Raw genomic sequence first — 16,598 nt, 5'->3', positions numbered from 1 at the left:
TTATAAAAGAACGAAAAAACAAAATTAGAGCAACACGCACCTCAGAATACAAATATGCGCATAATTCAGGCGATTGCGTCTCAATGGATCGTTGATTATGGGGCAATTTTGACGCGCTTACCGTCAAATAGAATTCTTCAGTCTCTTGTCTGTCCGCCCTCAGCTTAATGGAAGCAGTTTCCGGTGGCTTGCACGCGGGCGTCGCGTTCTCTCCGAAGTATCCGGTGCAGTCGTAATCCTTCGCGTTCAACATCTCCAGAAGCGTGGACTCTGCGGTCTCGAGAGTTTTCCACACCTCTTCGGACTCGGCCCTGAGCGAAGTCACCCTCTGCTGCAGTTGGGACAATCTGCTCTCCATTTCTAGGTGGAGGACCTTCTGTATTTCTGGTTCGGCGACCTTTAAACGAATTCCCGATTTAACGATAGCGATCGGCAATTTGGCAAGACCAACCTCTTCCTGTTTCTGCCCTTGGAACTCCAGTTTTTTCGGTATCATGAAAGCGGTGTGGTTGTATTCGAGGAACCGCTGTTTGTCCAGTCTCGAGTCTAGAGAGTTTATGCAGGCGGAGAGGGTGTCCAAACCGTTCTGTACGGATCTCTGGCGGCCCTCTTCGGCCGAGACGTGCATCAGCAACGCCCGAGATATGCAATTGTGGAAACCGAAATCCATACACTGAAGAAATGTGTTTATCGAGTGTGATATTTTAAGAGAAGACAAGCAAACAGAATTATACTCACATCAATGAGATCAGATAAATCGTCTACGAAATATTTATGGATGGTTGTATTAGAAGCCTCTAAACATAAAATATATTCGTTTCTAGCTTTGAGAGCTTTCAATTTCGCGTCTGTGTATTTGTTCTTGCGCTTGAAAAAATTGAAATAAACATCAAACTGGATAAGTCAATCGAGGAATTACCTTCATCACCTCCTTTTCCATCAACTTGTACTTCTTGGACCTGTCCAACTTATCCTGCGAAAGCGACTGTTCCAGCTTGGCCCTCTGGGTCTCGGCGGATTTCAGCTTCGCCTCCGCTTGCCGCAGCTCCGCCTGGTAGCTGTGATATGTCTTCATCGTGGTGTGCAGCTCGTGCAGGACGCGGAGTATCTCCTCGTGCGTCTCGTAGCCGATCTCGCGACACTGAAAACGTCCGTCAACACCGCCCGCAAGAACACCCCCCGCCGACTCACCCTCTTGTATATTCTCTGGACGTCCTCCATCACCTGGGACAACCTGGAGACGAGATGAGTCGAGTAGACCTCGGAGAGGGCCACGTGGTCCTTACTCAGATTCTTCGTCTGCGTGACCAGTTGCTGCCAGCACGTGTAACTCGAAAAAAGGGGCCACTGTTCCCTCCTGAAACCGAACAATTAAGCAACTCGATCCAAACGCGATCGACGAATAATCACTTTTGTTTCTGTTCTTTGTGCCTGAGTTGGAGACTTTTCGCCAACTTGTCCAAGTTCTTCGAATAATCGAGTTCGAGTTCGCCTCTCCGACGGAAAAAATCCTGCAGTTCCGTCACCAACGCCACCTGGGCCTCCATACGCAAATCTAAGCATCGTAACTGCTCGTTTAGTTGCAAGCGGATATCTGGAAAAATGGAAATGTTTGAAGTTTGCTCGAAACGTGAATTGCTTCTTTGTTGTAAACTCAACGCCGTTCGAATCACATTATAAACAGAAAAATGAATACAAGGTTCGATGGCGATAAAGAACATGGAAAGAAAAATTGCACCTCAATCTTTTGCCCAGTAACAGTGTCACCCGACCAAGTTCGTCTACTTGTTACAACTGTTCTCAACACACAATTTTCAATATTTTCAACCTGATAAAACAACGAAAATCACATACATCTAGTCTGTTTTCTAATCAAAGAACCACGACCTGTTGATTTAGATTTGCAATAATCAAATTTTACTAAACTTACGGAATTTAATTATTATACATATATCTGTTGGTTATACCAGCCTGTCATTTTTAATGTCCTTGAACGTACGCAAACTGGCATTTAACGTGTTATTAAAAATGCCTGGCAAAGTGAGACATTTATTAAACTCTCAAATTAGTTGTCATTAAATTTATTAACATGCTGCGCTACTAATATTTCTACATAACCTCAATTTTTATGTATGAGATTTTTCACCTAGGTCAAAAGTGTACAATGTTGCCAGCTCTATTTTGGATCTAAATTGCGGTGTTGGTGGTTCTTTGATAAAAAAAAGATTATATCAAATGTTACCAGTCTGTCTGTCTGTCTCATAAAACTACTGAAAAAAAATGTTCGGACCAATAATTCAATAAATTATAAACAATAATAGAATAATACCTACTGATTCTTAATTTACTTGGTTTCTTTCTCATGACTTTATTTAACAATTTGTGAAGCATTTAAATTAATGACATGAAAAACAATAAAAACACCTTCGATTTATTTATCTTATATAAACTGTTTGCAAATATCAATTGCGTTTATTATTCTACTATAGTGTTTTTGCTGGCACACATGACTAATCAAAAAGTCCCACAGATAATGCACGTTTATCGACTTCATGTATTTTTCAATTGTATATAATTATGTGAAAATAAAATGAAAAAGATTAAATGCACCGCAGGTTGTTCTTCTAAAAAAAAAAATAAAAAGAAAAAAACTGAAACACGAACGTTCTAATTAATTATTAAACGGAATTATTCCTGAACCGGAATGAGCGATAATGATTTTCGAGATTTTGTAAGATTAGAACGTTTGAGCTCCGGAGAGAAACATTAACAACGATTTGTTCACACTTGACGTGTTAAAATGGTAAATTCCTAATTATTATTCTCTTTGATTCTTTGACATTACGGTGAATCAGTTCGTAGTTAATTACCAATTGATCGTGAGAGTGTATAATTTCGCAACGTAATCATCTCGATGTTGTTAATCACTGTAGCAAAGTGAAACAAGCCGAAATACTATTCTGCATTGTTTCTCTTTCTTGCATGGATTATCTCTTACGGTGAGATCTAGTGTTTAACACTGATTACCTGATTTTCGAACAGCAAAAGCAAATCCTTTGGTTTCTCTACGTACATCTGTTTGTTCCACCTCAGCAAAATGAATTATTATTGTTATTATTAGTAATTAATTAATGCGCAATGTGGCTAGCACGGCTTTTCCTCATTTCTCTGTTCGATTATTCTCTTGTGCGATCTTCGAGTTCTTGATTATTCATAAAGGAAACACGTCTGTGCTTCCGAGGATTGTATTTGCGCGTTTCTGTTGCGGTAATTATATTATTAATGTATAATCTCGCACTTAATTTCAAACAAACTACGACAATGTAAATTACGACTGTCCTTAGAGATAATCTCTTAAGTCGTCTCGACGTTCCCTTTCGGAAATCATTAATACATGAGTTTTCGCAATCAAACAAAGACTTATTCAAAAGTTGACAATTCCACTGACGTAACTCTTTATCACCACAACTCGGTTCCGTTTTCGATTACGAGCTATTTACATGGCAACGAATGATAGTACTAGTCCGGAAGAGTGTCGACCCATTCGGATTAATTAATATTTAACCGGTACACATATTTATTACACACTTACTTTAGATAATTTGTTACGATATTATTCAAACCTGTCACGGTTAGAGACCCCGAATTTCGGACAACAAAATACAAATACATATCATTTTTACTGACATATTAAAATCGCTGCGTGAAAGCGTCTCATCTATTCCTGCTTTCTGCCCTGTTTTGATACATTCGTTACTGTTCTTTGTTTTGACAGTCAACGTCAACCGTTCAATTGTTTTTGATTGATTATACGCCAGTTTGTAAACGACTCTTGAGTATTGTATCGAATTAGGAAGATACAAAAGTTTCGCCCACTGTATCGGATTTGTTTCCACAAGCACGGAATTTTTATTAAATCTTCACGAAATGATCGTCGCTTTAATTTAAAACAATCAGGTACTCACCACTGTTATTAAAAAGCTTGTACTTCATTCTATCATCTTCCAACAACAAGACACTTCTGAACAATTGCCTACTTGTGTGCATCCAATAAAAAAATCATCAATTTTGCTAAAAATGAAGCTTTTTATTTGATAAAGATTTATCGCTAGATTAGATAGTTTTTACATGGAGTGAAAGTAAAAAAATGGCCTCCTTTATTATCAGATGTGGAAAAATAATTAATCCCATCGGAGTAATGTTTGCGTTTGCACACAAATATCTATAAATCAGAAATTTTGGTTGTTGTATTAGTTGAAGTAAAATTGATTAGAGTCGCATTTTTGGCCACATACATTTTTCAATAAATGCGATCAGGGGGAATTTACATGAACAGAAACGCATGTAGGGTGTGGAATGTTTGATTTGTCCCGATGCGATTTTTTGGTGGGTAACAAAATGAAAATGAACTTTGTACTCGGTTATCTAACATATTTGAACCATCACCTGTTGATTTTCCAGTCGACGAAACCACGCATGCAGATTTTAAGAACTGTGATGAGGTATAAAAGTGTCGTAAGACAACCCGAGTAGAGCAATTATCGTCGGGTAGTTCTCATCTATCAATAGTAAATTCGTTCGGGTCGGCAGTAAAATTCAGTTAATTTCTGCGGTCGGCTCGTTTTATGGTGGAAAACGAGAAGAGTGGCAAAATCTTAGAGCGAGAAGATCAAATGCGCCACGTCGAGCCGCCATTGTGAAGTACTACCGCAACTCGTCAGCTAATAACCCAACAAAAGTGTCCAGAAAGCGACAATAGCCGGTTTCGAATTCCCGATTATTGTACAAAATTGTATATAATTGTTTGGGAATGGTTTTCCAGTTAGAGTGTATACTCGAGGGCTTCTGCATCGATTTTTGCGAGCATAAAAGAACTCGATTACAATAGGCGGTCGTCGAGATCGACGACAAATAACAAAAACAAAACGTCTTATAAATATTTAATTGAACTGCTTTCAAGAAATAAATGTCCGCACGGCGATCTTTAAATAATTATCCGGCGGGTGTTCTTTATGATTTATTTGTTGTCACAACGCGAGTGGGGTCGAGTTTCTAAATCACGTATCGATAATGAGATCGGCGGGAACGTTGATGTGTGAGTACCGAGTGTTTTTAAATTGGTACCTGTTGCCCTAAAACGAACGTTTCCAAGCCCGAACATCCAGAGACAGGTCGTGGGAGTTAACTGGATCTGTCTGGATGGACGTTTTGTTAATCACAGGATTACCACTATTTTTACAGGCACTTTATCGATCCTTTTCCAGCGATTAGCGAGCGCGTTTGAACGCAATGCAGGCGAGTTAGTCGAAAACAATGTGCCATTGAAATGTCACAGGGCTAAGTTAAAGTTTTCCTGTTAGTTAAGGACAACTGCTTTGATGTCATGTCGACATTATCGAGACCTGATCATGCGATTGTGATGCAGGACTCGTGGAGGCATGCCACAATGGCCTCACTCAGGTACCAGCTGTTCTCTGTCAAAATTCTATCTTTAAAAACTGGTCCCATCGACTTTTTACGATCGTACTGGCACGGATTACGAGCCAAAACTTCTATCAAACCTACAGATTTTTGCCTGCGACGTCCGACTCCTTTTATGTCTACATACGGTCAAAAAAATAATTCGTTTCAATTAAAATTCCCTTTGATCCTCAAATAATTTCTCCTAACTTTGTATTACACATGTCATAAAAATACGTTTCAAAAAAATCAAGCGTAAATATTCATCGTTTATTTTAACTTTTTTTTTTCTAAAAGGAGTCGAAATTATAACGGACAAAAACAAAGAACCTTTGAGCATTTATTACAACGTAAAAAAAACGATCATGTCAAGTCCCCCCTCTCTCAAATTTGTTTAAGAAATAAATGTAAATTTGAAAAAAATAATTACAAACCCGTTTGATACCTTTGGAATTATTATTCTCCAAACATTTGCTTTCAACGCTTGTTCTCGCGGAGATGATTGTTATGTCCCACCGGGAGAGGAAAATGCCGCGAGAAAACTCAAACATGGAAAATCTTCGATGGGATCCGATCTGATGGAGCATTATTCAATTGGAGCGTCTCTCGACATCTTAAAATCGTTATCAAAAGATTATCAATATCGTATTTGCCGGATTTGCGCGGGCTCAATTTCCATGTTTTTCGTCGAAATTTTTCGAACGAGGAACGTCGAACCGTAGATCTGTTTGTTCCTCTGTCGAATTAATTGTGTTTGGAGAGCAATTTCGTTTTGATAAAGTGCCACGAGCACCGCGTCCACCTGTATCAATGTTTGCCAAAATGTTGTCAGGATTGTCGGCGTGTTTGGAAAATTTCATCGAGATCATCGAACAAATCGGTAGTGTTTCCTTGGATGTGGAACACCCCACGGTCTACACAAACAAATCGGTCTAAAAATAAGATTAGAAGGGTGCTATTTCTGGCGAGTTTAGTATTTCCTTGCAGCGCCGATTGAAATACAACTCGTGAAATCTGAGATAATCCACACAAAGCTTATCTCGTACGATGTGAGGACAACAATTTCGACCTGGACGGCCAACTGGCACCCCCGCATTCAAAAATATTTCGCCGTCCCTGATAACACTTACCGCCTCCTTTCATCTAACATTTTCATTCGCGCCTTCAAAGATAAAAGTGTGATTGGTGGCAGAAGTTAATGTGCCATCAAGCTTTCCGTCTCCATTGAGAGCTTATCGATTCATTCATTTCATTCATTAGCGGAGCAATAAAGATTTTTAAAATCGCGGCCTCTGGCGGAGCGTCAAAACCTAATTAGGTAGGTGCAGACACTAAAAACCGAACCCGCCACTGAAAAGACAAAATTATTGTTGTCAACTGCTTCTTCGGCACCTCTATACAGAAAATTTTCATAATGTATACAAGACTCGGTACAATGTAAACAAGTGACGTTCGCTCAAACCAATAATACAAGTGTCAGAGCAAATATGAATATTATATACATGCGGTTTATGGTAACCCCCCAGTCTACCACTTGAGACGCTTTGAACACGCTTCTAATTACACAATGAGTGATTTAGAATTACATGTTGCAGCGTAATGACTCAAACTTGGTGATTAATTCGTCGATGCCGTAAAGAAATATTTATTCGATTATCGACTGGAACCACCGATCGGACGGTTCGCGTTAGAACCGGTTACTTTTTATTAGCAATTTGCGAGACGATTGTGTTAATAATTTTTGTTTGGATAAATTGTTATCGCGATTATCTGGGGACCAGTCAGTCACAAAGGAATGCAAATTTCGTCCCCAGGGTTGTTAATTTTTCGGAAAGATTCTCTCGATTTTGCGCTTTCTGCACGCCGAATTTCATCTCTTTGCGACTTTTGTCGAATTTGTCAGTCGTGAAAGTGGGCGATTATGGTAATTAAATTAGGTAAATCGGCAGGAAACACGTGTTCGCTACTTTTCGCACCTGTCAAAAGCAACAATCGGAATTACCAACTTTTCCAATAATTTCATCGGCCAGGCGTAAAGTCGTTAAACGAAAGATTGGAAGAGAAATGCCTCATTAATTAAACTGAACAATTTGTCTTCCGTCACAATTATAAATAATCAAGTGAACTGATAAAACGTTATTAGCAGAAAAGACAATTATTAACGAAACGAATTAACTTCAATTTCGTCATTCCCAATTCATTCGCTTTAATTGTAATTTGGGTTTTCTACAGTTTCCACAAATTGTAAATCAACACTCGCGTACGGTCCCCCTCGTCGGGCGACTTCTAATTGAAAAATTTGGCCCGATAGGTCAATCACTGTGGCGGCGCAATTTTATTACGTCAAGGAGCTGGAAAAAAGTTGCACATAATTGAATTAAAACTTTCGCTAATGTATTCCATTATTTTGAAGAAACGACGTAAATCACATTCGTTATGTCACAACGGTTGACCCCGGTTTTCTATTATTGAAGCAAATTACATGCCGGGAAGAACTTGCCGGGCTGCATCTCATCAACTCAAATTAAAATGTACCAAAAGTCAAGGACTACAGATCACAACACATTAAAACACGGTGAGGTCAGCTTCAATTTACCGATTTAATTACGCATGTAAGGGATTTCATATAATTTGCTTGTCGTGGTTATATTTTATTGTCGGGACAATTTATGCGAACGCCATTAGCATCAATCTCAAGACCTTTAACCGTCGAATCGATGAATTATTAAATTAAAAAGACATTTTAACCCAGATTAATTCAACGAGGCTTTTATCAATGAACACGCTAAAAAACAACTGATCGACTTGATTACGAATAATACAATCGAATCTTTGTCCATGTTTAAATTAAACCACTGTCTCCTTTTATCATCTCTCCGGAGATCATCTGGAAGGTCATTTTTTATAGGACCTTATCAGGCTGAAAACAGGCGAAGCTGTTTTCGGTCGGGTTGCCGCCACTAAAAAATAACACTTCTTTTATGTCTACATACGGTCAAAAAAATAATTAAAACTTCCTTTGATTCACAGATAATGTTCGTAACTTCATATTACATATGTCATAAAAATACGTTTCAAAAAATCAAGCGTAAATATTCAACGTTTGTTTTAACTTTTTTTTTGTAAAAGGAGTCCAAATTATAACAGTCAAAAACAAAGAATGTTCGCTTTAAGCATTCGTTACAACGTAATATGAAAAAGGATCATGTCAACTCCCCTTCTCTCAATTTGTTCATGAAATAAATGTAAATTTAAAAAAAATTAATTACAAACCCGTTTGATAACTTTTGAATTATTCGCCAAACATTTGCTTTCAACGCTTGTTCTTTGAGAGATGATTGTTTGTCCCACCGGGATAAGTACATAGAAAACTCCCCAAATAACATGCAAAATCTTCGGCGGGGATTTAGTGGTTTATGGCCGCTCAATACCGCAAACATTTATTGAAATCCAAACGTTTCTTTATATTCTCAAAATCGTCATCAAAAGACCATCAAACTCCGATTTTGTGTCAACCTGTAAAATAAATCGAACTGGTGCTTTTCTGTTTTATAAATAAAGTGGATTGACGAAGTAAAGCTTGAAATTTATTTCGCCGTTTCAAGTGAAACAACGGAAAATTTTGGCGAGACTGTTCGAACATTGCAATTTTAGCACTCGATAATCCCACTAACCGCGTAACAAAATTCTGTCTTGCCCGATGATGCGGGGTCATGTTTGACCCAAATGTAAAAACCTCGTCTGTAATAAAATGTATAGTTTATCCAAAAATAAATCATTCCTGTTTCATTAATTACATACTAATAAGCGCAAAATCATCATTATTTCGTCAAAATAGAAATTAAAATCCATGGGGGGTCGATGTTTGTTTTTATTTTAATCGATTATTATTTAAATGATTATAAAAAAACAATAGTTTTTGATTCTATTAAGTACAAGTAGTCGTCGGCGTCCAAAATTTGATCTTTCAATCGCGGGTCACATGTGACCCCGTTGTATAACATCACGTTGTCATTGTTCGGAATAAATGTACAAGAAGTGCACGAACATGTTGTAAAAGATTTTCCCGTACTTCTTACAGTATTTGTAAATATGTATTTCATCTAACAAATACATATTTATTTATAAAAAATAAAAATGTAAGTTCTGACATAAAATTCTAAAATTATGTAGCGGTCAGAAAGACAATAACAAACGAGATCAAATTTAATCTGAATCAATACGTACATTTTTTTCACGTTCTTTACAAACAAACTGACAGAATTTATCGCACAAAATTTTTCCTAAGATATAAAACACACCTTCCGCGTTTATTTTTTTTGTCGGGGTTAGTTGGAAGTTGTGTGCCAGTCCAGACACCAGACTGTACATTATTGCAACTAAATGCACACCGAAGCAAAAAATAGAATTTCTGGTTATCGGTGCGCACTTTAACGAAAAAAAGGAATTGGATAAAATTAAATGGCAATTTAAAAAAAATCGCTGGGGAAATTTCATAACGAGTTAATCGCTCGGGGTCTGTTCAGACCCCTGAAGAGAATGAATAAAATTATCTGACCTCGTTTTTACAAAATGATGTAATACAAATTGCATTCCTTTTTTCTTTAGACTTTTCTGCGGTCGGAATCAAAAATGACACCAGATGGGTAAAGAGTGCACCAGAGACGTATCTACGAGTTTTAAAATTTTAAAACCAGTCAGTTTGAAAAAGAAACACCCTATTATTTCCCTACGTTAAATTATAAAAATCGTTTTAGGCAAGCGGTCGATTGCGATTTAGATCTGCATCAAATTATCCCAACAATATATGAAGCGATGTTTCATAGAACTTTTTCTTGTTCATCTCATTAACACAATTATGATAATCAAAGTTCTACGTGATTTGTTTGTTAGTAAACAAGCTACAAAAACGTGTTTACATTAACTTTTTTCTATATAGTAGGTACTTTAATTTCTGGAAGTTAATTATGGGAAGATTATATAATCATAAAATAGTTATTTTCAAACGTAACGCTGTCAGATTACTTTTCAGGTATGAGGCCGAAATTTGAAGCACGAGGCGGTAGCCGAGTGTTGCAAAACAGGCCGAATACCTAAAATATGTATTGAATAACGTTTTTCGTGTTCGTTTTGGCAGTGTTATGAAACATTAATTAGTTGTAAATTTTGAGGTTATCTTTGACAGATGTGAAGTTAGGTATATAAACGGAAAAGTTTATACATATATTTATATTTATATTTATACATCACTTTTCACGTTATATATCTCAGGAAACGACACGAAAAATTAATTTCTTAATGTTGTATACCCGGTGAAATTCGCCAGGATGTCCTTGAAATATCTTCAAGATCCACAAAATTCTGGGGAAACAGTTATCCGAAAGAATATTTCTTCTTGACTGTGTCGATCTTTGAACCAGTAGAAGCGGAAATAATTGGTTCGTTTGTAAAATTAGCAGTAAATTATATTAATTTAATTGCGTGAAGGACATCAGAGTGACCTTTTCATTTTGCGGTGCATCCAGTTTTAGTGAATTATTATTTAAACGAATTGTCGCTTTCGATTGGACGGCATTAGCGAAAGCTGTTAGAGCCTAAAAGCTCTAATGAAGCATTAAAGTTGCAAGTCAAATTTCATTAATTTTTGAGGTTGTTGAGGTCAAGTTCACACACCTCGTTTACACCTAAAATAGATTAGGAAGGTTGACGGCCAGCCACGTCGGATAATCGTTAACGACGCTCTATTAATTTTTAACATTTCTATCAAAACAACATCGACAATTTGTTGTTGGCAAGAGTGCACACGCGAATTTTCGCCGTTTAATTACGGAATCACAACACTAATGTCCTTGTATGTGTACACTTCACGATACTGTTATGATAATTTACTGTAATAAAAACAAATACGTTAAAGGTTGTTGAACTAATTCGCAACAGTGTCAGTCGTCATGCTATTAAGACAATTGTCGGTGTTAAAAGTGCAGCAGACGATGCAGCGGGGGGATGAATTGGAGGATAATTTTGAAATTGGGGTCCGGGTTAGGGTTAACGATGATTCTTTGTTTTCGGCCCATTGACTGGGCGAAAGTTTTTATCGTTTCGGCAACATCATTACGTCGACGTTTCCTCTCCTCTTCCAGTTATTTGTTCTAAACACAAAGCCACCACCAACAAGCCATAACGAAACGTGTATTTAAGCAAGACTTGTTTAGCGTAATGTATGCAGTTATTTAGAGCAAAACAACGAAAAATTTAAATATACCAGAGACGTCGACACAACACTTTTTAAAATACGACTGTGAACGTTCGCCCACTCTCACCGCTCGTTCCGTAAAAAAGAAAACTAATAACTGGCAGAATTTGAGGCAAATATTTGTAATATTTTGTAGTTTTCCGGCGCACACACTCTGGTGATATTAAAATGAAGAAGCTCGTGAATAATTAATCACGTATCTTGGCTTTCTTTCGCTCTTCGCCGTTGGATCATTTATTATGTGAACGTGTATGTATAGGAATTCTCAACGGCAACGGCAATTTATTGATAAAACTTATCAATTCTTACCATGTTTTTTAATTTCCGTATTCCTCGTCCGTCCCATGTGGATTTAACAAAGGAACTGGCTTGTCTACTCGAAAGGAAATCCTTAGGGTAGTTTCGGTCTAAACATAGGCAGAATGAGTCATAAAATCTCGCGTGGGCGCAGATGCACCAGAATAATGTGCCTTCTTGGCCGTGTGTTTCCCCCGTCGCTTAAAAATACTACTGAATCACCTTCGAAAAACCCTGACAGACGTGTCACCATTACATTACATTTCGATAATAAACTGACCGCCTCCCTGACATGCTCCACGGAACACAAATTGCCTACATATGAGCCACAAAAAATTCCATCAAAATTCTTTTGTCTGCCCAGATGAATCAAATTTACAAGGCTTGTTTTTGCACCCCTCGCTTACGCAACCGACACAATTTTCTCTCGTTATCCATCAAGTCTTGATGGAACTTCCACTCGCATAATGAGAACGCACGATATTAAACGAGACGTGGAATTATAGAAATCGTATGCCGACGGTATTGTTCGAAAGTTTCGAATGTGTGAAGATGAATTTGATACGATTGCATAAAATCGACGGCAACTTTCTTATTGTAATAACTGCTCGTGGAAGAACTAACTGTTGTGGCCTATAGCTATATTGTGGAAGGCGTTCAACTTTGCTGCTGCGAACCAAACAGATTCTTCGGCGTCTGCACTCGCAGGTTCCTACACAACACACCTGCAACTATTTTCAAAATTTCATATCGATTTATGACAATTTCGAAATGTCCTTTCGCTACCACGTTACGTGGTAACTCGATCACCCTCAGCTTTACAACACGATAACTGAAAGCTGGTCTGCTCACTTAATAAGTCTTCATAGATTACATGGGGGTATTTACATGCACCCCGTCTGCCCTCTAAAAATCTTCGCATTACCCCTAATACTACTGGTAAAATTACATAAAATACATTTCACGTGTACTCAAATTACTTCAATTCTTGTTAATTCTAAAAAAATCACACAACGTAAACTTACACGGTTTAAATAAAATTACACACAAAAAACAAATTTTAATTTAAGATTCTACACAAGAAAATGTCCCCAATAAGTAATTTTAACTCGATTGAAGAAATATTTGTTGCCACCACTTTGGGGTGTAATTTTACCTAATAATAAGATACCGTACAATACTTTCTTAGCGACTTCGACTACAGTTATCGAGTTCGATGGACACTGACAGAGTTTCTAGAAAAATTACACAAAATACATACATTACAACGAACTTACCTTAAAGGCTGTTACTATTTGCAGTAAAAACATTTACGGAGTATTATTGCGTATTGTGAGGGCATACCATGCTCCACTGAATACGCATACTTCAATATGTAGAGTAAAATCAACATTGTCCAATGTAAATTTACACGGCAGTGGTAATGTTACACTAAAAAAATAAGGAATTTTGCACCTCAAAGATGGTGTCCCGATAAGTTATTCTTCATCGTGCAAAACGTCTCCTTTTACTCTAAATTTTTTACAACTGTTTTAGGTAATATTAAGTTGTGAGTGTTACTTTTTAAGGTACCCAAATTTACGGCCGCAATTAATTACTCTGTGTGATTACTGAAAGCCACTTTCACTTTCTCGAAATAAACTGAACTAAATATTTATACCTCATGACTTCGAATATATTTAGCAAGTTAAATGTAAATTTACACGGTTTCTGGTAAAACTGTTTAATACGATTAAATTTTATTAAACATGGTAATTTTACATCTGATGTACTGTAAAAAAAAAATTTAATGCTGACTTGGTACACGTAAAAAATAAAATTACACCGTCGACTGTGTAAAATTTACTACATGAACTGAATAATTGTCTCACATATTTGAGTACAGTCGGTGAATTAAATAGATATGTATTTCCTCATTGAATATGAAAATTACATTAAATATACAGGGTGGTATGCTATACGATGGTCCACCCTGTATATATTTGGAATCGTAGAATTACCTCGAATGCTTGATTTATTTGTAACGAAATTTTTTTTAAATTGGTGTACATATATTCTTTGTACTGTTTTCTCAATTTGGTTGTAGGTCGTAAAATTTTATGGTACTTTAAGTTAAAGACCTTGCGGGGCGTATAAATTCTAGTTTACCACTAACAGCAAATATTTTAAGCAGGGTTCTATTGTAGATTTTGCAGATTTCATTGTACGGCAAGTGGCACGCGCCGCTTCCCAACCTTTTCAAACCCAACCATTGTGCCTGTTAATCGCTCATAATATGCAATAAAATTTTACGACCTACAACGATTTTGAGAAAACCGTACATGTAAAACTTTCTATGATTTTCGTAAAAATTTAAAATAATATCTGATGCATTTTTACACGGTTTGTAAAATTACACGTTACAAATATTTCTGTCACAGATATTTACACAGTATAATTGGACTACTTTGTGTAGAATATTAATCTGATAATTTCGAGAGCAGCTACCGAGTTGAATACTCATTTATACGACTTTAAATTACCCAAAATATACTTGATTCGATTGTTTGTCTAATTGTTTTTGACTTTTTTCTGGCGTAAATAATGCAACTTACGTCATTTGGTATTATTCTTTGAATCAGGATGCGCCAGATTTTCAGTTTGTGCTAAAATTAGACCAAAAACATTTGATAGGGTAAAATTACCTCAGCTAAGTGAGTAAAATTACCGGGGCACTCGGAGTGAGTAAAATGACATTTTTACTACGTAAAATTCATTATTTCGAATATTATAGTTTGCATTTACGCGGTTTGTTTGTTTAATTGTTTTTGACTTTTTTCTGGCGTAAATAATGCAACTTACGTCACTTGGTATTATTTTTTGAATCAGGACGCGCCTGATTTTCACAGTTTGTGGTAAAATTACACCAAAAACATTTGATACGGTAAAATTACCTCAGCTAAGCGAGTAAAATGACATTTTTTACTACGTAAAATTCATTATTTCGAATAATATAGTTTGCATTTACGCGGTCTATGTAAAATTACATGAAATATATTTGGTGTGAATAACAATAATAATTAATTAATTGACGTGATCGAAGCAAGAGTGGATTTTTGGTTGAAAATGTGCAACGTTTTACACGAATTGTGTAAAATTACATCAAAACAAATTAGCCGAAATATGCGCTAGTATGTATTATATTTGTGCAGATAGGATTTTGTGGGGATTGGGTGTAAAATGCACGCAAAATAAATCTACTTATATTAAAATTGTGTTATTATTATTTTTTTTAGTTTTATAAAGCCAGTCATTAAGGAGAAGAATTTTTCTAGGTGTTCGAGGCGAAACGAGTTTCTAATGTTACCGAGAGGAAGTTTCGTACTTTTTCTAATGTGAAACACTAGCTGCAAAATAAGGATCAAGTGTAGAAAGTACGAAACCGGAAGATGACTGTGCAGTGTAGTTTTTCAAATAATGTTTGCAACTATCAATATTATGCCGTAATGCTGTTCGGTTTCATTTCCGGTGAATTTTTTTTTAAATCGACAGAAGCGCTAACAATAGCCGACAAATACAATAAGTTTTCTTGTTTACTTTCGGTGTTGTTTGCAACAAAATGCGAGACAAAGTTGTGGAGACGGTGGTAAGAAGTTGGTCCGTGGAGAATAATCAAGCCGGTCGGTCCCCCAATAGAGCATTTTTTGGAGTATCTGAAATAGATCTAGACGTACGAATAAAATTCAAACCTGGGAAAACGTCTTTAGTCTCCGTGTTGTGAGGGTGAATCCAGCCATTCTTTTGTTGAATGATGCACTGAAACATCGTTGGGGATGCTGCGTGTTGCGCACTCACACCGAAATCTGTCTGTTTGTTATGGCATTAATCGCATGTAAACGCAAGAAGGAGGCAGGATCGACGAAAAGGTCCGGAACACAACACAAATAAAGCACATCGAGCCGGTTGCACGTGGGTTCTATAAATAAAAATCCAACAACTAAGCTAATACTACTGCTGTCGTCCCGATTCTACACTATCCGCTGTAGGCAAGGTAATAGAGTAAGTCGAGTTGCGATGTAGCATCGCTCCACGAACTGGTGGGGTACAGACCCGGCCAAAAACGGAACATTTTAGCGTCTGCGCGCTCCTCCAGGTTGCCCATCAGACGGCAGACACCCTTGGTGATGGGCATGGGCGGCCGGCCATCGAGAACGACCGCTCGCCCGACGCCAGGATCGCCAGGACGTTCTGCGCCCTGCGCCCTCTAATTGCTCCTATTTTTACGCGCAAATTGGCCGACCGTCGGACCGTGACCGACGCTGAAACTGATAACAAAGTGTGCATCACATCGGAATAAACGCCGTAAACACGGGAGAGGCAGTTTTTGTTCGATCACGAGTCACACGTAATTCAGATTATCCTTCCTCTCTCGCAGGATGTAGGAATCCTGCGGTAGTATTTAAACCGTCCCACGCGTACGTACGTCGGCTAACAAACTCGACGGCCGGCGCTCTCTCATGCGAAATAATCAAAGAATTGTTTACTACACCTCCACACGTTTCTCCGACGTCTTCATAAATCGGAACATCTGATATTTACTCGCCAAACT

The 16,598-nt window shown here is 37.4% G+C and overlaps 1 protein-coding gene across 8 annotated transcripts in view; it reads right to left on the bottom strand.

The window, feature by feature from the left end:
* Positions 1–16,598, bottom strand: part of LOC138139858 (SLIT-ROBO Rho GTPase-activating protein 1-like) — a 43,390-nt gene that overhangs the window by 10,535 nt on the left and 16,257 nt on the right. For 2 of the 8 annotated variants that reach the window (XM_069060424.1, XM_069060426.1), the window contains exons 1-7: positions 3,966–4,119; positions 1,411–1,594; positions 1,192–1,357; positions 920–1,141; positions 739–867; positions 452–673; positions 122–397 (exon numbers count right to left, since the gene is read on the bottom strand). In XM_069060424.1, the coding sequence (XP_068916525.1) occupies positions 122–397; positions 452–673; positions 739–867; positions 920–1,141; positions 1,192–1,357; positions 1,411–1,594; positions 3,966–4,047 (1,281 nt within the window). In that variant the 5' untranslated portion in view covers positions 4,048–4,119. Of the gene's footprint in view, positions 1–121; positions 674–738; positions 868–919; positions 1,142–1,191; positions 1,358–1,410; positions 1,595–3,965; positions 4,120–12,022; positions 12,158–15,738; positions 16,049–16,598 lie in introns of those variants that run through there. The other 6 variants (XM_069060430.1, XM_069060427.1, XM_069060423.1 and 3 more) reach the window with 4 other exon arrangements.

The sequence above is a fragment of the Tenebrio molitor genome, chromosome X (assembly GCF_963966145.1).
Source record: "Tenebrio molitor chromosome X, icTenMoli1.1, whole genome shotgun sequence".
Lineage (NCBI taxonomy): Eukaryota > Metazoa > Arthropoda > Insecta > Coleoptera > Tenebrionidae > Tenebrio > Tenebrio molitor.
The sequence above is the reverse complement of the archived record's forward strand: the minus strand, read 5'-3'. Positions and strand labels throughout refer to the sequence as shown.